General features: G+C 45.1%; 1 protein-coding gene across 1 annotated transcript in view; it reads right to left on the bottom strand.

Moving 5' to 3' along the window:
* nup35 (nucleoporin 35) overlaps nt 1-24985 on the bottom strand; it is a 98878-nt gene that overhangs the window by 59363 nt on the left and 14530 nt on the right. Inside the window, exons 3-7 of the mRNA XM_084314647.1 lie at nt 8504-8637; nt 5787-5847; nt 5374-5476; nt 4218-4287; nt 2287-2415 (exon numbers count right to left, since the gene is read on the bottom strand). Of these exons, the coding sequence (XP_084170773.1) occupies nt 2287-2415; nt 4218-4287; nt 5374-5476; nt 5787-5847; nt 8504-8637 (497 nt within the window). The remainder of the gene's footprint in view (nt 1-2286; nt 2416-4217; nt 4288-5373; nt 5477-5786; nt 5848-8503; nt 8638-24985) is intronic.

The following is a 24985-nucleotide window of genomic DNA, read 5'->3' as shown; positions in this document are numbered from 1 at the left end:
GTTTTACGTGTACTTTACCGAAACACCATCATAAAACATGCATTTGTATGCACGCAGCCCCCCCCCCCCCCCCCGCTTTGTGAAGAAACAAGGTCATGTGTTTACCTTTGACCTGGCAATAATATAGGTGTCAAGCGAGCAGCCGTGAGATTTGCGCATACGCTGCACAAAACACCCTTTATCTCACGATCTAGGAAACCAGCCTGGATTTGAGTGAAACGGGGCAATGTTTAGCTTGGTATTGTGAACGAACGAAGGTATGTAGAAACAAACTATTTTTTACATGTTGGACTAGAAATAGTGTCTGTCAAATGAGCCATACTATTGTCTCCATAGCTATAATATAGAATATACAATAGCGGGCGGTTAGGTGGCCGAGCGGAGATTGCGTTCGTCACCAACCCCGGAGCTGTGAGCTGGATTCACCTGTTCGAATCCAGCTCACAGCTCCGGGGTTGTCACCAGCTTGGCTGGCCGTTCACACTAATACAATTGGCTGTATTAGAGGGTGGGAGAAGCTGGCGGGGTGGGTCCGGGTCGTTGTAAACAGCGACTCCTACAGTTCGGTCGGGGCGCCTGCTAAGCGCGGATAGGACCTGAGGGGGATAGTGTGATCCTCCCACACGCTACGCCCTCTCAATGAGAATCCGCGCTGCCAGGTGAAAAGAAGCGTGATTGGCTGGACGTGTGTCGGAGGAAGCACGTGGTAGCCTCCACTCTCCCAGATGATCTGACTGTGGGGGGTAAGTGCGCAGCGACCAGCAAGGGACTGGGAATTGGCATACGACTAACATTGGGATGGGAGAAAATCGGAGGAAAATGGAGGGGGAAAAAGATCAAAAACAAAAACAAAAAAGAATATACAATAGCTCCGCAAAGATCGTGAAATATCGTGAAAATGGTCAAGAAAAGCTGGCACAAGATCAAACATATTGACCCATGCCCTCTTATTGCACTATTTGGCTTGACACCGGAAAACGCTGCAATATCTATTGGGCAATCCAATGCCATGGCCTTTGCCTCACTCATTGCCAGACGCCTCATCCTATTCAACTGGAAGGCAGCCACTCCCCCTTCACACTTACACTGGATGAGGGATGTCATGTCTCTTATACATATAGAGAAAATCAGATTTACTACACAAGGCCACACGGATATCTTCCACATAACATGGCAGCCCTTCCTATCTCATTTCAAAACCCATATGACTCCATCCAAACTTGGGACCCCATGACCCCCCTCCACCCCCTATCTATCTTCATGACACTGCTAGCCCACGCATGGCTGGGGAGATGGCATTGTGGTGGTCTGCTAAGGGTGTTAAATTTACTTTCCATTTTATTTGTTTTACCATCTGGAAATTACGCTACTAAAATGTAGAGTAACACTTATATTATATATTATTATTACGGTATGTATATATAAAAATATCTTTGTTTTATTTTAATTTTACTTCATTTTTCTTTTGCGTAGCTTTGTCTGCCACATCTGTACTTTTGTTTAATTATTTAAATGTCTATTTTTTTATTTTTATTTTATCTCTTTTTTTCCTTTTTTTTCATGTATGTTTGTCGTCGCCCTCACTGGGTGGGATGGGTGGGATTAGGGGATAGGAATGGGGAAGGAAATGGAAGTTGTATAATTTTGATAACTGAAATGTATAAATATGTACTAATTCTTCCAATAAAAAAAGATAAATCTAAAAAAAAAGAAAAGCTGGCACCAGCCAGTGCAGATGGGGAAAGGGCGTGGCACTCAATGAGTTAAGGGGTTAATAGACCTGTTCGCTGTTTACAAACATACCATGTTCGAGCCAATCAGCAATACAAACTGAGTCACGTGACTAAGTTGCCCACTACTTGCGCAAGCTGTTGCACTAAAATGCAGGCTCTATGGAGAAACCATGACACTCCCCTTACTAAATTTAGCCAAATCAGCAAGGCTGTGAGTGTGAGTCTTTCACCTTTTACAACTAGCTTTGGCATGGATTGATTGTTTAGATCGCTTTCGTCTTGTAACTCGAAACTGGTAGGTAGTGGGGGGACGATCTGCACTTTGCTCTCGTCTGTCGGCTCCGGGCTGCGTTTTCGCTGATCAACCAATACATTGTTGGAAAGTTGAATTTTCCACCTTTCGATCGTCACCACACTCAACCTATTGCGCGATTCCAGTCTCGAGTTACACAATGAAATATCCGGTGAGTCTCTATATAGTGTATAATAATAATAAAATAACAGTCCTGCCATATGAATATAGTGTATAATAATAATGCAATACCAATCCTACCTTATCAATACAAGGCTTGACTCCCACCATGATCCACTCTCCAAACACTTTGCCATCTTTAGACAAGGCCTTCCTCGCCTGCAACTTAGACTGATACTGAAGATGCATCCAGTTCCCTGAACTAGACATCTAGAGAGAGACAGAGAAAGAGGGAGACAGAGAGAAAGAGAGAGATGGAGAGAGAAAGGGAGAAAAAAAGGGGTTAGAGTTAATACTGTAATTGATGCTACTGTTATTTTAAATAGTTAACCACATAACGTGCAGCGGCCCGGGCCCTTTTTAGGACGATGTGCCCACCGGCACTTTGCAAGCATCTAGCAGCTTGGGTCTGCATTTTTTATACAACATATTATATATAAAATTAAAGCCCTATTTGTTGCCATTCGAATGCCACCTCACAAAATCCGTAGCTCGGTTCTTGAGTTATATGCAGGGCTCTACGCTAACCTTTTCCCCAAGGAGCACATGTGGGGGGTCGTTTTTCGATGCTTTGATCGTCACCAACGGAATACGTTATGGACTAGTGTTACACACATACGCTCGGATCGCAATGAAAACATTCTTGGATCAACGCAATATTGATATTATATAGCCCTTACTTTGACTAGGATGTACCCCGAAAAGAATATTCCAATTATCTGATCGCCATTCCAAGTATTGGTGTCGATCGTGTCGCCAACATAATCCGCCATATATCATCCATCTGGAGCATTTGACGCTCCTCAAGCCGATCGGGACAACCGCTCCCCTTGCCCGACATGGAAAGGTCTGCCCGGACCAATATAATCGACGCACAGCCCAAGACAGAGTTTCAAAGGGTGCTCGATACGGCCGCCTGGTAGGATGCGACCGGTACTGCACCTTCGGATTCCCAGTATGCATTTTTCAGGCAACACATAGCTCCCGGACATTGAATAGGGTATTAAAATCAGATTTTTCTTTTTTAACAATCCAGAAACGTGTTAACACTCAACAGTCGGGCTTCAGAAATGTGTTAATCAGTGAATGGTACTGAATGTGTTAATAACCTAGTTCTGAATGGATTTTTATGGAATTTGGACCTGTACTACATAAGACTTCAGGCTATGGACCCACAAGTACAAGTACAACTCAAGTTCAGCCCTATGTTACTCTATTTAATTAGCACTAAAAGTGATTTTTCTTTATTGTGTAAGAAACTTCAGAATGTTATCTTTCAAAAAGGGACCAGGCTTATGCCTGTGCTATAAGTATAAAGATACGCTTTTCAAAGAAAGGGTATGCAGTCCTCAAGTTCAAGTAAAAAATAAATTCCACTTTTCTGGGTGCCTGTTAAGAGGTTATTTACAGAAATAATTTCACTCCTGTAAAATGATAGGGATGTGACAAATAAACTTGAAACGTATTATGCAAAGCAGAAGGGTGTGGTCCTGGACAGTAATAGGTGCATTGGGTAAATTTCTTTAGGAGCAGTCCAATTCGGTTGTCATGTCTGACATGTCAGGGGCCAAGCGCTTCACTTCAGACAGCAAGCTGATACTAACTAGGGCACATAGCCCAAACAGTTTTTTATGACTCTGATCTATTAAAACAACAAGGGACACAGCACTGGGGTATGTTGAAAAGACCAGAGCCTCAGCCAATGCAAGAAGCTTGGCCCCGGAAACTGTTTATTGGAAGGTTGATATGTCACGACTTAGCAACCGAATAAGCCAAGCAAGATGCTTTGCCAGTATTAATATAACTAGGGTTATCATTCATAACCTTTATTCAATCAGTTGTTTCCACTTGCTAGATGTGCAGTCAGGAGGATCTACCGTCAGTTTTACCAAAAACACATAAATGACGCTGTATCACATGACTGTGATAAAATACCTTGTGGTTGTGCTGCAAACCAAAGAATTGTGGACAAAAAAAATCACAGTGTGTTTTGATTGGACAGAGAAACTCACAGTATGTCGGAGGATGTTTCCATACTGAGCAAACTGTAGCAGGATGTAAGACGCTGAGGCAGGAGGGAACCTGGAACACATACACACACACATTGATTACTAATGATATAATTTTGGCTTTAGATAATAGGAAACACTGTGCTGCTCTCTTTATAGATCTGTCAAAAGCCTTTGATACAGTTGATCATCACCTACTTTTAAATAGTTAATCTAGTATTGGCTTGGATAGTGGTGTATGCGGTTTCAGGATTATGCATCTTCTAGATGTCGGGTGCTGCTCAATCTGAATTCTTGTCAATAACTACAGGTGTGCCACAAGGTTCAGTGCTGGGTCCTGCCCTTTTTACCATTTATATGAATGATATTGTTTCTTCTTTGAATGACTGTCATTCCCATTTGTATGCAGACTAGGGCTGCATGATTTTGGGAAATAATTGAATTGTGATTATTCTGACAGATATTGCGATTGCGATAACATTTGCGATATATATATATATTTTAAGCAGCCCAACGGAGGTTTATTGTAAAATGCGGCTTGCATCTGGTCTACGCGATGGGTCTGCTCGGGATACCGAGCCTGGACATTTTTCTTTTTACCTGGGAATCGATACCCCAACGGTACCTTTTTTCAGTACTTTACTTTCTCTCTCTGAAGTCTAAACTTTAATGTTTCATGATCATGTATACATTTATTATGTATTATACTTTTTTATGTTAAATATCTATTTCGATTTAAAATCGATTAATCGATCAGCCATAATGCAGACGATATTATTGTGTACTGCATCACTGACACTGTTCATTGGCCACTGAGAACTTGCAGCTTCCTTTTAATGTTCTTCAAGAAACTTTTATTAATCTTAAATTAGTCCTCAATTCTAGTAAGACTAGTTATCCCTAGAATCCTCTACAGAAATAGATCCAGCTTTCTCATGATTAGTAGAAAGAGGTAAACTTCCCCCTTACATCACAACACTGTTGGTCGGAATGATATCTTGGAACCCTTATACACGTTCAAATGACTAGCAGGTTCTTAGGGTTCCTCTAGTTTGCTCTGAACTAGGAAAAACTACTTTTTCTTTTGATTCTTCCAACACCTGGAATGCCCTCCAAAAATAATTGAAATAAAATATACAGACAGACAGGTGTCTCCTACCCAAACACAGTGATCCATGTCTGATCAAGCTGGTCGGATGGTGACAGTGCCTCCCCCTGGCTGTAGAAGGGATCCACCTGAGCTGGAGACATGCCATTGTACCCTGTGTGTACACACAGACACACAGTCACAATCGGTCCCAGATCATCTAACATCTATTTTTTATCAGATATACAGTATCTATTCTAGTTTAACCAGATATATCTATTCTAGTTTAACAAGATCCATCTTATTCTAGTTTAACCAGCTCCATCTTGTTCTAGTTTAACAAGATCCATTTTATTCTAGTTTAACCAGCTCTATCTTGTTCTAGTTTAACCAGATCCATCTTGTTCTAGTTCAACTAGATATATCTTGTTCTAGTTTAACTAGATCCACCTTGTTCTAGTTTAACTAGATCTAGAATGTATTACCTGTTCCTGGAGTTACAGCTGTGTAGCTGGAGAGCGGAGTCTGGTGCAGTACTGGGAAAGACTGAGAGAGAAAGAGAGACCGGGAGAGAGAAACACAGAGACAGAGAGAGAGACACACCACACAGACAGAGATAGAGACATAGACACAGAGAGAGAGACAGAGAGAAAGAAAGGGAGATACACACACAGATAGGAGACAGAGAGAGAGAGACATTTAAGGACAATTTTGCAATAAAAATAAACATCAAATATGAAAATACACTCTTCTGAGTAAATACATATATTGTCAGTTCAAAATGATCATTACAGTAAAATGACAATAACTGGTTGAGTTATAGAACATTTGTCCAAATATGTTTATTAATGTGAAAAATGTGTCCTTAACTCAATCAGCGCCATACCCGAGGATAGTCGGGTTATCTCGCCATGCGTTGATCGCCAGGACCCCCGAAAACCCAAGTATAGTCAGGTTTTCATCGTTATTTCTTTTATTCAATATTTTTTTATTAATTTCTCTCACACGGACCTCGGGGTTACCATAGGGAACCACTCTGAGATCGCTAGAGTGTAATACCAGCCGCATCCTGATAGGTGGAAGTATCGCCCACCCTTCTAAACCTTTTCTTCACACCCGGTGTTATGTTTAATTCACTCCGGGCACAGTTTTCTTGGTCAGGCGAGTCTAGCGGTTCACTCGATGGCATTGAAACGCATCCAATGCCCCCGATGCATGTGTTGTGGTGGATTATGTTGGCAACACGATGGACACCAATACTGGAAATCGCGATCAGACAATTGGAATATTCTTTTTGGGGTACCTCCTAGTGAAGGTAAGGACTATATGACATCAATCTTGCTTGCTTTGATCCAACCATGATTTCACATTGATCGTTGCGACCATGTGTAACATACTCCAGAACGTATGCCGTTGGTGACGATCAAAGCATCAAAAAACGACACGTTTTGCTGCATATCGTCGTTTTCTGGTATTAGACAGGATCACTCTAAAACTATACTTATATTCACCACGGTAGGGGTGGACGGTATAAACGGTATACGGTATAAACGGTATGAATTTGCTCTACGGTATGGATTTTGACTATACCGTGTAACCGGTAGGGCAGCTCTAAAATAGCAATGACGTCATGTAACCACAGCGCGACTATTTCAATCGCATTTGCCCCTAAAAATAGATCGAATTAGTCATAGATAATAGATATGTGCAAACTGGACAAAGTTATTTAGGAGGCTTCGCGCAGTGGGCGCACTGCACTGGGCGTGTCAACACGCAATTGTCATTTCATAATAAACACATCACCGCGGCGCACAGCAAGTTTCAATTTCAGTTCCTGGCATTTTTAACCAGTGGAGAAAGGTAAGAGATCTTACCTATCGTTTTTCTTATATGAATTATTCTACGTTAATAAAACATACCTGGTGATCAACTACAGTTTGCTGTAAACATTATGATATGTGTGTAGTGTTATGATAACGATGAGAGGACGGCTGCTGCAGCAGTGGATTTGCGAAATAGCATGCAGCTGCAGAGCCGCAGAGCCAGTGGCTCTTTCAGGTCTGGTCACAGGCCCGCTCAACAGCGCCCCCCCACCAAACGGCTGAACGACCTGAAAGAGCCACTGGCTCTGCGGCTCTGCAGCTACATATGCTTCTAGCAAAATCCAGCCCCGCTGTTTGCAATGGGAGCAGCACGGAGTCTCGACTCGGGACTTATTTTATTTGGAATATAATGACTTTATACGCAAAAGTAGCCTAGTTTTAAGTTAAAATATTATAAATCTACATGCCTTGAGGATGTCATTCTTTATATAGCCTGCCTATCAGGCAAAAAAAATTATTCGAACGGAAACACTGATACCGTGATATATACCGTTACCGTCTATGCTTCAAATTATACCGTGATATAAATTTTAGACCATACCGTCCACCCCTACACCACGGTATACCACACGAACGTATTGATGAAAAAATGCATTATTTTTCACATATTGAACGATAGATAGTTGATGTCAAATGGGCCATAGTATTGTATCTAGGGCTGTCTTCAATACTTCGAAGCTTCGTTCGATGGGCATGGGATTCGAATATGAAAATAAAATTCGATAAACTCTGCCTCTGATGGAGGTCGGACTCTGCACTGACAGATGTGTTCATTGTGCTGCTTTTATAAAGCCTCAAATGACGGCTTACAATATTTCATGAAAGCAAAGTGTTTCGTTTGTCTAAGATTTAAAAAGGTTTAAACTTTACAGCACTGACAAAGTTGAACAAAGTGCTGTACAAGTCCCACAACATAAAAAAAAGAATAAAAAAATATTTAATTTCGAAGCTTCAAATTTAAATCGAATCTCGGCCCGAAGCTTCGAATTCCAAATAAAAATTCGAAGGTCAGCCCTAATTGTATCCATAGCTATAATATAGAATATATATAGCCCTGCAAACACCGCCACTTATTCCTATCATTTAGAGCGTGGCGTGGTAGGAACAAACGATGCTCAAGTCCGTGGCGTCCATTGAGTTAAAAAGGGGGGTGCACACTGTTCATCTGATTTGGATGTAAATTACCTCAAATTAAAGCTGAAAGTCTGCACATGATCTGCTTGATTGTTTAATTTCAAGTACATTGTGGTGGTGTACAGAGCCAAGATTGTGAAAATTGTGTCAATGTCCAAATATTTATATTTACACAAACATTCTACCTGTTTGTGTGTGTTGAGGGGAGTGGTTGCCATGGTAGGTGAGGGACTGGTCAGGTCGTCATAGATACTGCGGGTGGGTGGGGCTCCACTCTTATCTTTAGGAGTAGGAACCACAGGCTGTGGTGGACTGCCCCCTGAAAACAACAACATCAACATTGGAACAACAAGCAACCCAACAAAATATTATTCCAGAAGAATAACTTTTCCCTGAATAGAGAATTTTGAGGGCTCCTGGGTCGATTCCCACCATGGAAAAAACTACAAGACTATACAAGTAACATTACACAAAAAAAACCTACAAGGCTATATATTCATTACACAACTTACAATGACAGTCACCCAACTATTACACAACTCTTACTATCATAAGAGCCACCCCCCCCCCCCCCCCCCCCACCCCCTTCTGCACAAAATAAAATCTGGAGCCGCAAAACGGTTTACCCTAGAAATGAAGATAACACAGTGTGTATAAAGTTTTATATATACTTATACTATATATAAAGAGGGATTGGAATTTATTCAAAAACGTATTTCTAGTATGTACTAGGACTGGGACTTTATCGAGTTAATTTCGATGAATTAACTCCAGAAAAAATTTAACTGTAAAAGAAATTACACATTTTATAATTTCTTTGCATTCTAGACACTGCAGAACTTTTCTCAGTGGACGAGTTCCAGGCATACCGTTGCACAGCGTGCATTGGGTGACATCAGACAGCAGTAGGCTATCATGGGAAAAGTTGAGACTGCGTTGCTAGGCCCGTTGAATGGGAGATAAAAAAAAAAAAAAAAAAACAGATGGAAGTTTTGATACGAGAACGGTTGTGTTTGCAAATACTTTGCATATCACCAGAGCATTTCAAACCTACGTTATCATCACCTCAATGCTAAGCATGTTGCAGCTAACGTGGATGCTAGAGCTAATGCTGGTCAGGCTAACGTTAGCCCTAGTACGAGCAAGCAGGGTCGCCAACCCACACTAGACCAGATGACAGGGTTCTGATCCAAGATGAGTCGGACCACATTTAACGAAGTAACAAACACACACTCGCTCGCTGGATTGCTGTGGACTGTAGACCACCAAAATACAGACGCTGTAGAGTAGGGATGCACCGATCAGATATTGGTATCGGCCGCCGATATCAGTAAAATAGCTGGATCGGGTATCGGTAAAAAAAATATATATATCGAATATCTTTATCGAATAAATACCGGTAATAAATCAAATAAGAAATAACCATTCAGTACATTTATATCTATGTGTTCATTTGTTACATTTAGTTTCACTAAGTTAGGAAAGTATTGTTTTAAGTCAAGCCTGATGTTACCTTGCACAAAATAATGATCCCAGTCTCTTCCACACAGTGACAGTGAGGCATACAGTTTATTAATTGAATGAAGTTTATTTTCTGTCTTTGTTTACAACAAATCAAAAACACACTTGTGATCCTTTACAATTCTTAAAAACAAAATATATTAAAAAAATAATAATAATAAAAAAGAAATTGGAAAAAGAATTTGGACAATGGGTATCGGATCGGTATTGGTATTGGCCGATACCCAAACCCAGGTATCGGTATCGGGACTGAAAAAGTCGGATCGGTGATTCCCTACTGTAGAGTAGACCCTCCTTGAACCATGCAGGTAAACAACCCACCCACAATAAGAACTGTTCTATTAATGGTATTCATTACAAGTTACTGTCCATCAAAGCTTTGTGAATTGACGGTGAATTAGAGTATAAATTAAATGGCTTTTCCAAAATTAAATGTACTGAATATTGATCACGATAGTAAAACGTTGCTGCTGTTTTTATTAGCAATTTTTTTTAATCTACTGTTAATTGGTACAATAATTAATCACTTTCCTAAACTAGTATCTACTGCAGATATGTGAGGCACTGTTGTGAGAAGAACCCAACAGGGTCACTCCAGAACCCACAGAGGAGCCAGCAAAGATCAGCATCTTGCTGTTTGCTTCAGAGGATGAAGAGGGGGCTAACAGTGCTCTGGTCCTACAGAGCAGAGCAAACAATTTTTTTCTTAGTCTGGTTTGTTCATACATAATATTGAAAGAATAAGAGAAATTGATATCAAGATGTTTTTTTCCAATGGTCAACTGTTCTAGAATGTACTTGAAACGTGTTGAAAGTACTGTTTTACCTTGAAAGTGCCTGAGTTTACAAAAAGTCCTTTGCGCTATATATATATTATTCCTAAAATTGCTGCACTTTGTTAAAAGTGGCATTGATCTGTTGGTCTGTGTAGTAGCTAATAAAAAAGATGTTGCTGCTTAAAACGTATGTATAATGTATTGATTCACTTGTATACCAAAATCCATTTTAATTGAAAATGTTTGCTTTTCGCATCAAATATTGATATGCGTTTAAAATGTGATTAATTTAGATTAATTAACTACAAAGTCTCAAATTAATTCTATTAAAATGTTTAATCGAGTCCCACCACTAGTATGTACCTATTGTGATTTTTCCGTTCAGTCTCAAGTGTCGGAGAGGAGACAGGCAGAAATGACAGCTGGCACCAAATCCATTCCGAATAAGAGACAACGGACCAAGTACTTTGTTAGTGGTGTGAAAATATGCCTACAAACATTAAATATCTTTGGAACCATTTGTGTTCAATTGTATATTATATCCCGCACCACTGCCTACAACCTGGGCAGAAAGTCAGGAAACATGGAGTAGTATAAGACTACAGTCTATACTCTGCGCAAGGCTGTAAAACTTGCAAAACGGACGTATGCTGACAAATTGGAGACACAAATGGCACAAAACGACACAAGAGGCTTATGGCGGGGACTGAGGACGATAACTGACTAAAAAGTCAGCGCCCCTCAATGGGGAGCTACGACGCCTCTCTCGCGGACAAACTCAACTCTTTCTACGCTCTGTTTGGTGTAGACAGTGGCGCCGCTAGCTCAACGGCTAGTGACGTCAATGGCGCGCCGGCTGTTGTGGAGGGGGGGGGGCAACCGCGGGGGGGGGCGAGGACGCTCTCTTGTTGTCGGTACACAGTGTGAGAAGAGCATTTATGATTCAGATTCAGATTCCTTTATTGAGCCATTTGTGTAAAACACATTGGTAATTGTTGCAGCAATACAGTGTATGCATTTTCTTTTCTTTTTTCACAGTAAACAACACCAACACAGACAAGAAACGAAACAGTGCAGTGGGGGATTAATCAATAAAATACATATATATATATAAAGTGAAGAGTGCAGAGTTCCAGAGCGGACTAGTGCAGTGCAGTCAGTGTCATTGTGCCAGTATCACTTGGGGGCAGAGGGGGGGGGGGGGGACCTGAGGCATTGATCAGCCTGGCGGCTGAGGGGAAGAAGCTCAGTCTGTGTCGAGCTTTCACAGCCTTTGGGATCCTCAGCCTTCTCCCAGAGGGGAGCAGGGTGAAGAGGCTGTGACCGGGGTGTGATGGGTCGGCCATGATCTTCCTCGCCCTCTTCAGCGCCCTGGAGTCGTGCAGGGACCTGAGGGAGGGCAGGGAACAGCCGATCACCCTCTCCGCGGAGCGAATCACCCGCTGCAGCTTGGCAAGATCTTTTGCAGCTGCAGCGGGGAACCAGGAGATGATGGAGTGGGTGAGGATGGACTCAATGATGGCCGTGTAGAATTGGGCCATCATGGTCCTCGGCAGTTTATATTTCTTCAACTGCCGGAGGAAGAACATCCTCCCCTGGGCCTTCTTGAGCAGGCCCGTGATGTTGAGCTCCCACTTCAAATCCCGGGAGATGGTCATGCCGAGGAATCCACGGAGGTCACCTGAGTGCCTCCCAGTATGATGGGAGGGGGCAGGGCTGCTTTCTTCCTGAAGTCCACTACCATCTCCACTGTCTTTTGAGCATTGAGCTCCAGGTTGTTGCAGCTGCACCAGCTCTGCAGCCTCTCGATCTCCCTCCTATAGGCTGACTCGTCCCCCCTGGAGATGAGACCCACCAGGGTGGTGTCGTCAGCGAATTTCAGGAGTTTGACCGAGGGGTGTAGAGAGGCACAGCTGTTGGTGTACAGGGAGAACAGTAGTGGGGATAGAACGCAGCCCTGCGGGGAACCGGTGCTGATGGACCTAGAGCTGGAAATGCTCTTCCCCAGCCTCACCAGCTGAGACCTGTTGGACAGGAAGTCGGTAATCCACCTGCGAGTGGAGGCGGCACCTGCAGCAGGGATAGCTGGTGCTCCAGGATGGGTGGAAGGATGGTGTTGAAGGCCGAGCTGAAGTCCACATACAGGATCCTGACATAGTTGCCCGCGTAGTCCAGATGTTCCAGCGTGTAGTGCAGAGCCATGTTCACAGCATCCTCTGTGGATCTGTTGGCTCTGTACGCGAACTGCAGCGGGTCCAGCACAGGATCTGTGATGAGCTTCAGGTGGGCCAGGACAAAGCACTCCAGGACCTTCATGACCACAGAGGTCAGGGCGACAGGTCTGTAGTCATTAAGGCCCGTGACCTTGGCCTTCTTGGGGACAGGGATGATGGTTGAGGCCTTGAAGCATGCTGGGACGTGACACAGCTCCAGCGATGCATTAAAAATGGTGGTAAACACCGGTGCGAGTTGGTCAGCACAGTGCTTCAGGGCAGAGGGGGAGACAGAGTCCGGGCCGGCCGCCTTCCGGGGATTCTGACTGGAAAACAGCCGTTTCACCTCTCTCACACTGACAGAGAGAGGGGAGGGGGGGGGGGGGCACTGGGGTGGGGGGGTGGAGGTTGTGACCGAGTGTGTGAAGGAAGAGGGCGGGGGGGAACCTCTTTCTCAAACCTACAGTCAAATGTGTTTAGCTCGTTCGCCAGAGGGAGGTTATCAGGCGCCTGTGGTGACTTCGGCTTATAGTTTGTAATGGTCTTGAGGCCTTTCCAAACGGAGGAGGAATTCCCCTCAGAGAGCTGCTGCCGCAGTTTCTCTGAGAAGCGAAGTTTCGCCTCCCTCACCTCTTTGGCGAATTTGTACTTGGCCTGCCTGAACCGATGAGCATCACCACTGAGCCTGGCCACCTCCTTCTCCGACCTCAGCCGCCTGAGTTGGGCTGAAAACCAGGGTTTGTTGTTGTTGTAGATCTTCCTAGTGCGGAGGGGGACACACACCTCCTCGCCGAGGCTGATGAAGGATGTCACAGTGTCTGTGTAGTCATCCAGGTTGTTTCCAGCCTCAGGCCCCGCCCACTCAACAAAGTCCTGGTCACAGCCTGCCCTCTCCAGCCAGGCGCGGAGACACTCGCATGCCTCACTGGACCACACTCTGAAGCTCCGCACTACAGGTTTTGATTGTTTTAATCTCTGCCTGTAGCGAGGAATCAGGTGGATGAGATGATGATCACTGTTGCCCAGTGCAGCACGGGGGACAGAATGGTAGGCCTGCCGAATAGTACAGTAGCAGTGATCCAGAGTGTTCACTCCCCGAGTTGGGCAAGTGACTTGCTGCCTGTATTTTATGCAGGCGAACACCAGAAAAGCTGCTGGCCCAGATGGAATAACAGGATGCATACTTAAGTCCTGTGCTAACCAGCTAGCCCCTGTGTTCACCGCCATATTTAATCGATCCCTGGCGGAGTCAGTGATCCCTGCCTGCTTCAAGATGTCTACCATCATCCCTGTACCAAAGAAACACTCCCCAACAGGTCTCAATGACTACAGACCGGTGGCACTCACCTCTGTGGCCATGAAATGTTTCGAGAGGCTGGTCAAGGATCACATTTGTGCCTCCCTCCCCAGTGATATGGACCCTATGCAATTTGCATACAGGCCAAACAGGTCCACTGATGATGCGTTCTCCCAAGTACTGCACAGCACCCTCTCTCACCTGGACCGCCAGAAGGGGGGCTATGTGAGACTGTTGTTCATTGACTACAGCTCAGCGTTCAACACCATAGGCCCCACCAGACTGGTAGACAAGCTGATCAAGCTGGGTCTGAGCTCCGCTCTGAGCGCCTGGATACTGGACTTTGAGCGAAAGGCCCCAGGCGGTCAGGGTGGGGGGTCAGACCTCCAGCACCATCATCCTGAGCATCGGGTCCCCCCAGGCTGTGTTCTGAGCCCCCTGCTGTACTCACTATACACACACACGACTGTGTGGCCAAGTTCGGCTCCAACACCATAGTGAAGTTTGCGGACGACATAGTGGTGGTGGGGCTGATCTCGGACAACGACGAGAAGGCCTACCGGGAGGAGGTTGAGGTACTGGAACGCTGGTGCCAGGACAACAGCCTGCTCCTGAACATTGGTAAAACCAAGGAGCTGATCGTGGATTTTAGGAGGAGACAGCAGGAGACACACACACCACTGAGGATAAACGGGGCTACCGTGAACAGGGTGAGCAGCTTCAAGTACCTGCCGGGTCCACATCCCAGAGGACCTGACATGGACAACACACATAGACTCAGTCGTAAAAAAGACGAAGCAGCGCCTCGACCACCTGAGACAGTTAAGGAAGTTCAGAGTATCTGGGAAGATACTCCAGTCCTTCTACTCCGGAGCTGTAGAGAGCATCTTGACTGGAAACATCACTGCCTGGTATGGCAACAGCACGGCACAGGACAAGAAGGCCCTACAGAGAGTGGTGCGCTCAGCCAAGCGTACCACGGGTATTGCACTACCAACCCTGCAGGTCCTATACAACAAGAGGTGCAAATCCAGAGCCTGCAGGATAATGAAAGACCCTCACCACCCCAACAACAGCCTGTTCATGCTGCTGCGGTCAGGCAAACGCCTGCGAACACCAGTAACGAGGACAGAGAGACTTCGGCTCAGCTTCTTCCCCCAGGCCATCAGAGCCTTGAACACTGAACTCTCCACACACAAGCACACATGAGCACACACACTGTACACGCTCACACACTAGCAGCCACTTTAACATGAGCACACACACACACACTCATGCTGCACACGCTCACACTTATGGACACTTTACAGAAGGAAAGGTCACTTTAAGAATAGTATAGCTTGAGATTGTATAATATAGCATTGTATAGCAGTGTACATAAAGACCCAGTGCCTCATCCATAGCTAACAGTGTACTGCACTACCACAGGACCTAGCATGTCCTACCATGCTCTGTAAATAACTCATGTACAGATACCGATATGCCTACTTTGTTTACTTGTTTATTGCACTATGTCGCTCTATTGGTTGGACTCTTATTATTATTACTATTGTATTATGCACATCGTTGCGGGCGAGACCCCCCCCCGCATTTCACTGTATACCTGTATGCCGTGACAAATAAAACTCTTGTATCTTGTATCTGAATCGTGAGATTATCTCGAATTGAAAGTGTATCTCTCCATCACATAAAGGCAGTGCGCATATAATATAGAAATTAGTTCTCTATTTCTATTTAATATAATTTCATACATCTACTCCAGTGTGCCATCAGACTCGCTGCGCGGGCGTAACGAAGAGAGGGTGCTTGTGGAGAGAGCTAGGTCGCAAGGTTGCCCTGACGACAGACAGCTGGACTGCCCTGGCGACCGAAAGCTATGTTACCGTCACTTGCGGGGGGATTCCCCAGGCTGGTAGAGCTGGCGGGCAGTACCTCTGTATACCTGCGACATGGGTACCATCCAAGAGTGTTTTTGGACTGATTGTGACCAGGCTGCATGCGCTCCTCCCATCTGACACCCCGGGACCACAGGCTATTCATGTTCTAAGTAGGCTATCTTGTTGCAAAATAATAATAATAATAATAATAATAATAATAATAATAATAATAATAATAATAATAATAATAATAATAATAATAGACATGTATTATAATAATTGGATATTTGTCGACATAAGTAGATTTTTTAGTGTATTTATTAACCACTTAAACCCGTATTAATTAAGTTAATATAAATCCGTGATTAGAACATTTGTGAGTTTGTTAAATACATGCTTTAGATTTATTTGAGTGGCGGGTGACATACGGGTAAGCCTGCATTGTTACTTAGTAGTGAAAGCAAATTAATCTGTCCACCCTGAATTAAACCCTATTTTTTTTGTATCCATGGTTAGCTTATTGGGGGGTCGGACACTCAAGATTAGCCACCTGCAGACGGCAGGGAGAGGGGTGGGGTTTGATGTTTATTTCAGTTCACAGTATCACCTCGATCTCCATAATAAAAATACATTAAAATAGGTATTATTTATTTCCATATTATATATTTTTTTCAAACCTACAGGGAGCCACTACAGAGTGGCTGAAGAGCCGCATGTGCCTCTAGAGTCGCGAGTTGCCAACCCCTGACCTAGCTCAACAACTCCCAATACACCATTAAAACGCTTGGACTAAACAGTGAGTGACTAACTAACCGAATACTGTGCATTGATCATGTCTAATGTTATGGGGTCTGTGGGTGGCTATTTCAAACCTGTTCCTATTTAGCTTAGAAGCTTTTGCTGTTCTACCGGTCTATATGCAGACAGCCATTAGCTACCTGTGTATGTGTCTATAATATGCAGACAGCTGATAGCTACCAGTCTATGCGTCTATATGCAGACAGCTGTTAGCTACCCGCAGTGTTTCCCTTATATGCATTCAACAGCGCCGCTGCTGAATTAGGACCGCCGCTGCTATGAACTAGACTATTAAAAAAAAAATATTCAAAATAAATAAGAGATCAAAAATTATAATATTAAAAAAAAATTATATAATTCTTTCAAAAGCACAGGAAAATGAAATGCTAAGGCAGAATGTAGCCTATGCCACTGAGACTTCTTAGGTGTAAAGTGCTGTTGTAGTGTTATGATTTGTGTATGTTAGACAGTTAGTATGTTAGTATTTATATTATCTATTAAATCATCTATATCTATGTTCAATACAAATTAGGGATGCCCCGATCACGTTTTTTGCCACCGATACCGATCACCGATCGTCTTGAGCCATATCGGTCGATACCGATCCGATATCGATCGTTTTTGATTAGAAAAAAATCAAAAAAATTATTTTATATAAATATATATATTTTTTTTTATAAAATATATATAGGGCTGGGCGATATGGCCAAAAACATTATCGCGATAAAATTATAAAATTATTTTCATATAACTCGATATCGATAATTATCGTCGATATAATGTCTGTCAAGTTTAATTAACTTCTTATGCCCGGCGCCGATGGACGGGCTATTAATAGACTTGTTTTGCTGCTGCGAATGTCTCGAGTTGATGTCGTCATCAGTCCGCGCACGTTAGCAGTTAGCCAGAGCAAGCCGTGTATCCCATGACAATGTACTAAATATGACCCTAAAATACTCCGTTTCGCCCCAATACATTGCAACGACGTCCACCGTATACACCACACTACTATAACCGTGGCCTCAGAATTCACGCCACACACCCACTCGGCACGTAAACTATAAAATAGCGCCGTGCAAGCTAATTATCCTAGCCAGCCTTGTTTCCAATGCACTCAATATAAGCCTAAAATACTCTGTTCCGCCCCAATACATTGCAACGACGTCCACCGTATACCCCACACTACTATAACCGTGCCCTCAGAATTCACGCCACACACCCACTCGGCACGTAAACTATAAAATAGCGCCGTGCAAGCTAATTATCCTAGCCAGCCTTGTTTACTACTTGAGTGCTACCTCTCTACCCAGAGGTGCAGCGCGGTTCTCCTTCCGCTATCGGCCATCTCCTTCACTGATTGGTTGTTAGTGCGTGTGCTCATATCCAAGCTTGGAAAATCGATATATCGAAACTTTGCGACCACGTTTCATGTTTATTTCGAGGAAATAATTTATCGCGTTAGTTATCGTTATCGTTTTATCGCCCAGCCCTAAATATATACGGTATATTATATAATTATACTTGTAGTTGTATTATCTGAGAGACATCGCCACCACGCAACAAGTCAAAATGCTCGCTATCTCCACTGTCTGTGTGTATACTCTGCTTTGATCAAATCACATTCAGCATGCCCTCAGCAGGGTATATCTGCGGCTCTGCAGATATACCCTAGGCTCTGCAGATATACCATACTCCCTCAGCTAGCCCCGTTTGTGACTGAGATGCAAGCCGGGGCTCGAATACGCATCGAATCACTGTTATAAGTAGTGCTGTCAGGCGATACAAAAAAGTTTATCTAATTAATTACAGGATTTGTAATTAATTAATCTAATTAATCACATTTTAATCGCATAACCATTTTATGCCTGATATTCTATAATCATATTTCAAATGGCATGTGTCCGGATGGCAGAATTCAGTACTGTATCTACAAAGCCTTCTGTTTAATCATCTTCCATCTATTAATTTGCTTAAGATTTTTCAGGTCTGGTACATTTGAGCATAGTGTTATTCAGTCAAAGATAAAAAAAAATTTTACTTGATATTCTCATTTGGTTCATTACAATTTACTCAAGCCTAGTAACAGACACAGTATTTCAGACACTGGGAATACATTCCCTGAGATTAGAGCCATATGGAATCCGCGATCACGGAATCGCGGAATTGAGCAATAAAAATGGAATCAACTATATATAAAAAAAAAAAAAATTAAACGTTTTTTTTTTAATTTTTTTTATATATACTTTTTTTTACTTTCTTTCTTTTATGTTGTGGGACTTGTACAGCACTTTGTTCAACTTTGTCAGTGCTGTAAAGTTTAAACCCTTTTAAATCTTAGACAAACAAAACACTTTGCTTTCATGAAATATTGTAAGCCGTCATTTGAGGCTTTATAAAAGCAGCACAATGAACACAAATCTGTCAGTGCCGAGTCCGACCTCATCTTAAATAACAAACAGCATTGCTTGTTGTAGTTAACAAAGAGAGGCAGAGTTGATTTTGCAAAGATATATACACATATATATTAGAGCTGGGCATAGATTAATTTTTTTAATCTAGATTAATCTATATGCAATCCTGGAATTAATCTAGATTAAAATGGCTAAAAAAAAAAAAAAAAGTCTGCCTAAGGCATTCAAAATATGTGTGTTCTACCCAAATAATGACCAGAAGTAAGTCCTTACTTTTTCTTTCCTCCTTACATTACACCATGAGCCCATCTCTCGTTTCCAAAATGCATTACAGACTGTGTTCTGAAGGATCAGATTAAACCGAATATATATATATTTATTTATATATATATATTTAATTGTATTTGTATATCCCCTGATATCCCCTGATATCCCTTGTATATTCCTTGTACAATATGCATTGAATATCCCTTCTAGTCTACTGAACATCCCATAATAGTCTCCATTCTACCATTGGACGAGACCTTGGTGCCAGGTCGCCATACCCCTCAGACCAGGTTCAATCGTACCGCTCAACATGTATGGACAAGTCCTAGTTCCGCGTAGGAATATGTCTACCGCACCACTAATGGTACTATTTGTTCATAGTGCGTATATATACTGCGCTATTAAAGTAGAGCTTTCTTTTAGTCCAATTCCTTACCCTCCAACAGAGTGACAGACGCAAAAGCCTCCCCGCGAACCACGTGTGGGCAGTAAGGCCAATTCGGCCCAGTATCGGCATTGAGACATCGTGTATATTAATATTTGAATAGTCATATTTGGCACTATATCGTCGAGTTGGACGTATTCTATTAAGCTAATAATAGTCTATTCATATATAGTGCCTCGTGCGGTAAGAGTTCTATAGTAATCAGCACCCCCATCGTTTCGGGCATCAGCTGGACGCTTATCCAGGGTGGTTGACCCCACGTGAAGCTGCACCCGAGGAGCTCCAGGCCAAAGAGCGAGTGGACCTGTATATTGGATTATTCTACCGACGACGGCTAGCCTTCCCCGGCTTGGATTATGCTTTGAGTACTTTGATTATTCTATGGATAAAGGCCAACACTGCGGTGTGTTGGAAATACCCCCCCCGGAGAGGACGACAGGTGAGACGGCGCTCTGCACAGTGAGGTCGCCTCACGTCTCTCCGTCGTGGACCGGAGGACGCCGGCCACAGAGGGTCCAACTGCATTCATCTGTGGATCGAGGATCGTTGGGCACCGTGTCGCACAACTGTGGACTCTCCCAAGATACCCTCGGCCAGACGGGATCCAGCCAGTGACTCTCTAACCCCCCCCCCCTCCAGCTGTCCTACAAGCAGTCGGAACCTTCCCCTAGTGTATCCAGCTATATAATCATTCAAGTATCATCGCTATTGTTCCCTAAATATTCCAGGTTGTATATTTGCTTCCTGCGCAATCAGAGATTGGACATTCGATATTGATCTACCTACGAATACTCATTTGCCATAAAAGTGCATACTATTTCAAATCATAAATGTAATTAAGTGATCGTTGTACATACCTTTTGCTATGTATTAAAACTCAAACTTTCGATTTGGTACATTTGTGTTGGATCCGTTTATCAGGTGGGAGTGTTCAACATATTCATACCTAGTACTGGGTGGCCAGAGTCTAAAGTACAAGAGGTAGTGGTAGTAAGTACCATATCTAACCATACAGTCAGGGAATTGTACCCCTCAGTTACAATTGGTCCTTCGAGCCGGATGGTAATCAGTGTAATATTAATATAGTGTTATTAATATTAAAATGGCCTATGATGAACACTCCACGAAACGATCCTCCTAACCAACAACGCCCGCGGCGCAAACGACAGCTCCCTCAGTACCTAGAGGCTTACGCTGTCAGTCAACAACCTAGTCTTCTACCAACAGTAAACGCGGTAAAACTAGAAAGTAAAATTATGTCTAACCCTAACGACCAGGCTACCCCGACCATAGAGGCCCCTATGGGTTCTAATGTAACTGACCAAGCTCACGGTGGGGACCAGGGGGAACCAGACATGACTTTACACCCCGCCAATACCGAAGAAGTAGTCCCCGACGAGTCCCGGGAGGAAGACAACACTACCGAGAGAGAACTCGGCACGGAAGAAGATGAGGAGAGCACCGTGGAGATAGAGCTCCAAGACTCCGCACGGAGTACCCCAAGGGACGGCTCCCCTATACAACCGTCTTCTCCCAGCGAGGCAGAGAGGACACTACAGCAGGCATTCCTCGTCAGCCTGAAAGCCTCTACTGAACGCGATAGACTCCAGGGTGAACGCGATCGATTGCAGATACAGCAACGGAGCGAAGAAGTGCACATACGCCTGGAAATAAGACGCATTCAGATGGAAGAGAATGCCCAGAGAGAATCGGATCTCACCAAGCGCGAAGCCGAGCGCGACAGAGCACAAGCGCAACTAATAGAACAGCTGATCAGAAGGACAACACCCCCTCCCTCCACCAGAGGCTCCAGGAACTCGTCTAGACATCACTCCAGGGCGGCATCCCCTAGCCGAGTAAGCGACCCTGAACTTGACCAACAGACGAGGTTTATACCCCCCGCAGACCCCCTTCCCCAACCGGTCCAAGCGAGACCCAGCCACCGGGAAGGAGCAGCATACACTGCGGAGAGGCTAAATCAGAGACTACAAGCCCTGGATGACCTAACGGAAGACGAAGAGGAAGAGGAGGAGAACCACGCCCGACGACAGCACAGTACTCTACCGGACCAGGAGGTCCAGTACAGCCCAGGCTATACCCCCGCGGAGCTGCGCTACAGACCCCCGACGCTATTCACGGGTGAGCACGACGCACGACCCGCACCGAGGAACAGCACCTGGACCAGCGGGCCATGGTACACAGCCGGTACCAGCCCACGCCAAGGAGCAGGAGGAGACTCGCCTAGGAGGCCTCTCCCCCAACGCTCGCCGATGTATCAACAATCCGCGTCATACATTGGCACACCTATGGTACCAGACTTCACCCAGGAGAACCGGGCCCAGTATACGGAGCTCCGCATGTGTCTGGAGACAATGTTGGTGGATGTCATTGATGAACGCCATAAATACGCGATACTACTGAAGCATTTAAAGGTACCCCGCGCGCACAACATAGCGCTCGCCTACGCCACTTCCACGACCCCATACACCGCAGCGCTGGTAGCGTTGGACCAGAGATATGGACGTATATGGGATTACGTGATCCAGGAGATCAGGCACATCGACCGCCTACCCCCAGCAACAGACAATCGAGCACTGGACGACCTGTCCATCAGAGTGCAGTCCCTGGTAGGGATGCTGGGAGCGCAGAGGGAAAAGGGTAGGCATGAACTATACGCCAACTCAAATGTAGAGAGGATCTTGGAGAAGCTACCGCCCGCCCGACAGGAGCGCTTTAGGCGGCAGAGAGACCACCGAGACCCTAATGGCCCCGAACCGAACCTCCTCGATCTAGCCGACTTCCTGGCGAGAGAAGTCAGCAGCTTACGGCTAGATACATTCGGACGGAGCACCCCTGGCTCCAGAGAAGGAACCAGGAGACTAAATGATGGAAGAAGATCGGTGACTGTCATGCACCAATCGGAGTCAGTGCCAAGCAGTAGGAGCCACAGTACCCCCTCAAGAAAGGAGAAGTGGAAGATAGTGTGCCCCTACTGTGAGAAAGAACACTGGCTGTCACAATGTGACTCATTCCCCAAGATGAATGCGGAGGAAGCGAGTCAATGGATAAAGTCCAACAGACGCTGTTTTCGCTGTGCGCGATCACACATGGCAGCCGAATGCCGCTTAAAGAAAAAGTGCAGTCGGTGCGATGGAGCCCATCTGGACATACTCCACGACAGTAACAGACGGCGGCCTCCACCCGCACCATCAAGCAGCAAAGCAAGCGTCATGTACATCGACCCCGCCAGCAGCAGCGGAGCCAGAGTGCTCTTAAAGGTAGTCCGTGTGACATTGAGCTACCAGAATAAAGTCATGGACACTTACGCCGTCCTTGATGACGGGTCAGAGAAGACCCTTCTGCTCACGTCCGCTGCGGCCCAGCTAGGGCTGCGGGGGAGCGAAAACCAAATGACAATTCGGACAATAAGAAGAGATTTGAAAACGATAAAGGGCGAGAATGTCTCATTCTCTATCGCAGCAAGCGGCCAGCCCGAGCGACGGTACAGGATTACAGACGCTTTCACCAGCCAAGAAATAGGACTGTCGCGGTACACATACCCCGTAGCCAAGCTGATGGAGAAATATGTACATCTACGCAAACTACCGATCCCACTCATAGACGGTGCTACCCCGACACTGTTGATAGGCTCCGACCATGCAGACCTCATTGTCCCGATAGACCGGGTTCATACCGGACCCAGAGGCTGTCCTGCAGCAGTCGAGACCCGCCTAGGATGGACTCTCCAAGGCCCACTCGCCAAATCTCTCAACCGAACCACAGCCACTAGCTGTCTCCACTCCCGAGTCACAGAGGGAGACACCGCACTCCTGCAGCATGTAGAGAGGCTATGGACCTTAGAACAAATGCCCTTTAAGAACGAAAAGAAAGACATTCGCTCTAAAGACGACATCTACGCCATTAACCTCCTCGAGACGGGAACAAAGAGTCCCAGTCAGCGGCGTGTTGAGATACGCCACGCCACTCCTGCGGCGGGAAGGGATGCCTACCTTTCACGCAAAGAAAGACGCCACAGAGCGGTACCTACTAAACACAGAGCGGCGCTTAGCCAAGGACCCCGCCCAATAAAGTGTATACCGCGCTGAGATTGAGAAGCTCATCACAGCGGGACACGTCACAAAGATTGACATTAAAGAGGCCGACCAGACGACTGAATCGTGGTACGTGCCCCACCACAAGGTTCATCACAACGGCAAAGACCGCATCGTGTTTAACTGCAGCTACCAGATCGGATCCCAAAATCTGAATAAAGAACTATTGCCCGGTCCTACACTCGGCCCCTCCCTACTAGGCGTACTACTCCGCTTCCGCCAGGACAAGGTGGCTATCAGCGGGGATATCAAAGGGATGTTCCTGCAGGTGAGATTAGTAGAGGAGGACAAGCCCCTGTTGCGGTTCCTATGGAGAGAGAGGCCAGGAGATGAGCACCCAGCCATCTACCAATGGGAAGTCCTCCCTTTCGGAACTACATGCAGCCCATGCTGTGCTACATTTGCACTACAGAGACATGTCGCAGAGGACCCAGCAGCGGACGAAGAGGTCCGACACAGTGTGAAGAACAGCTTCTACGTAGATAACTGTCTACAAAGCGTTTCGACCCAGGAAGAAGCCGAGGCTCTCCTACTTAAACTCTGCGCCTCTCTGATCAAAGGCGGCTTTGATCTCAGGCAGTGGGCCAGCAGCGATCCGCACGTACTGCGCAGCCTCTCCTCCGCGGACAAGGCAGCGAGCAGCGAGACCTGGATGGCCACAATCCCAGGAGAAGCCCAAGAGATGACACTAGGACTAGTGTGGCGCTTCAAAACAGATTCGCTCCACTATAGACACAAACCCCTGACCACGGAGCAGGGAAGGTCGACGGCAATACCGACCACCAGACGGAGTGTGTACAGAACACTCGCCCGACAATATGACCCGTTAGGATGTATACTACCGTACACCACCAGGGCAAAGATGATTGTACGAGCATTGTGGGACAAGGACCAGGGCTGGGACGACCCCATTCCCGCACAGCTTGCATCCACCTGGAGAGAGTGGGAGA

Source organism: Notolepis coatsorum, assembly GCF_963971535.1.
Source record: "Notolepis coatsorum genome assembly, chromosome: 5".
NCBI classification, from domain to species: domain Eukaryota; kingdom Metazoa; phylum Chordata; class Actinopteri; order Aulopiformes; family Paralepididae; genus Notolepis; species Notolepis coatsorum.
The sequence above is the reverse complement of the archived record's forward strand: the minus strand, read 5'-3'. Positions and strand labels throughout refer to the sequence as shown.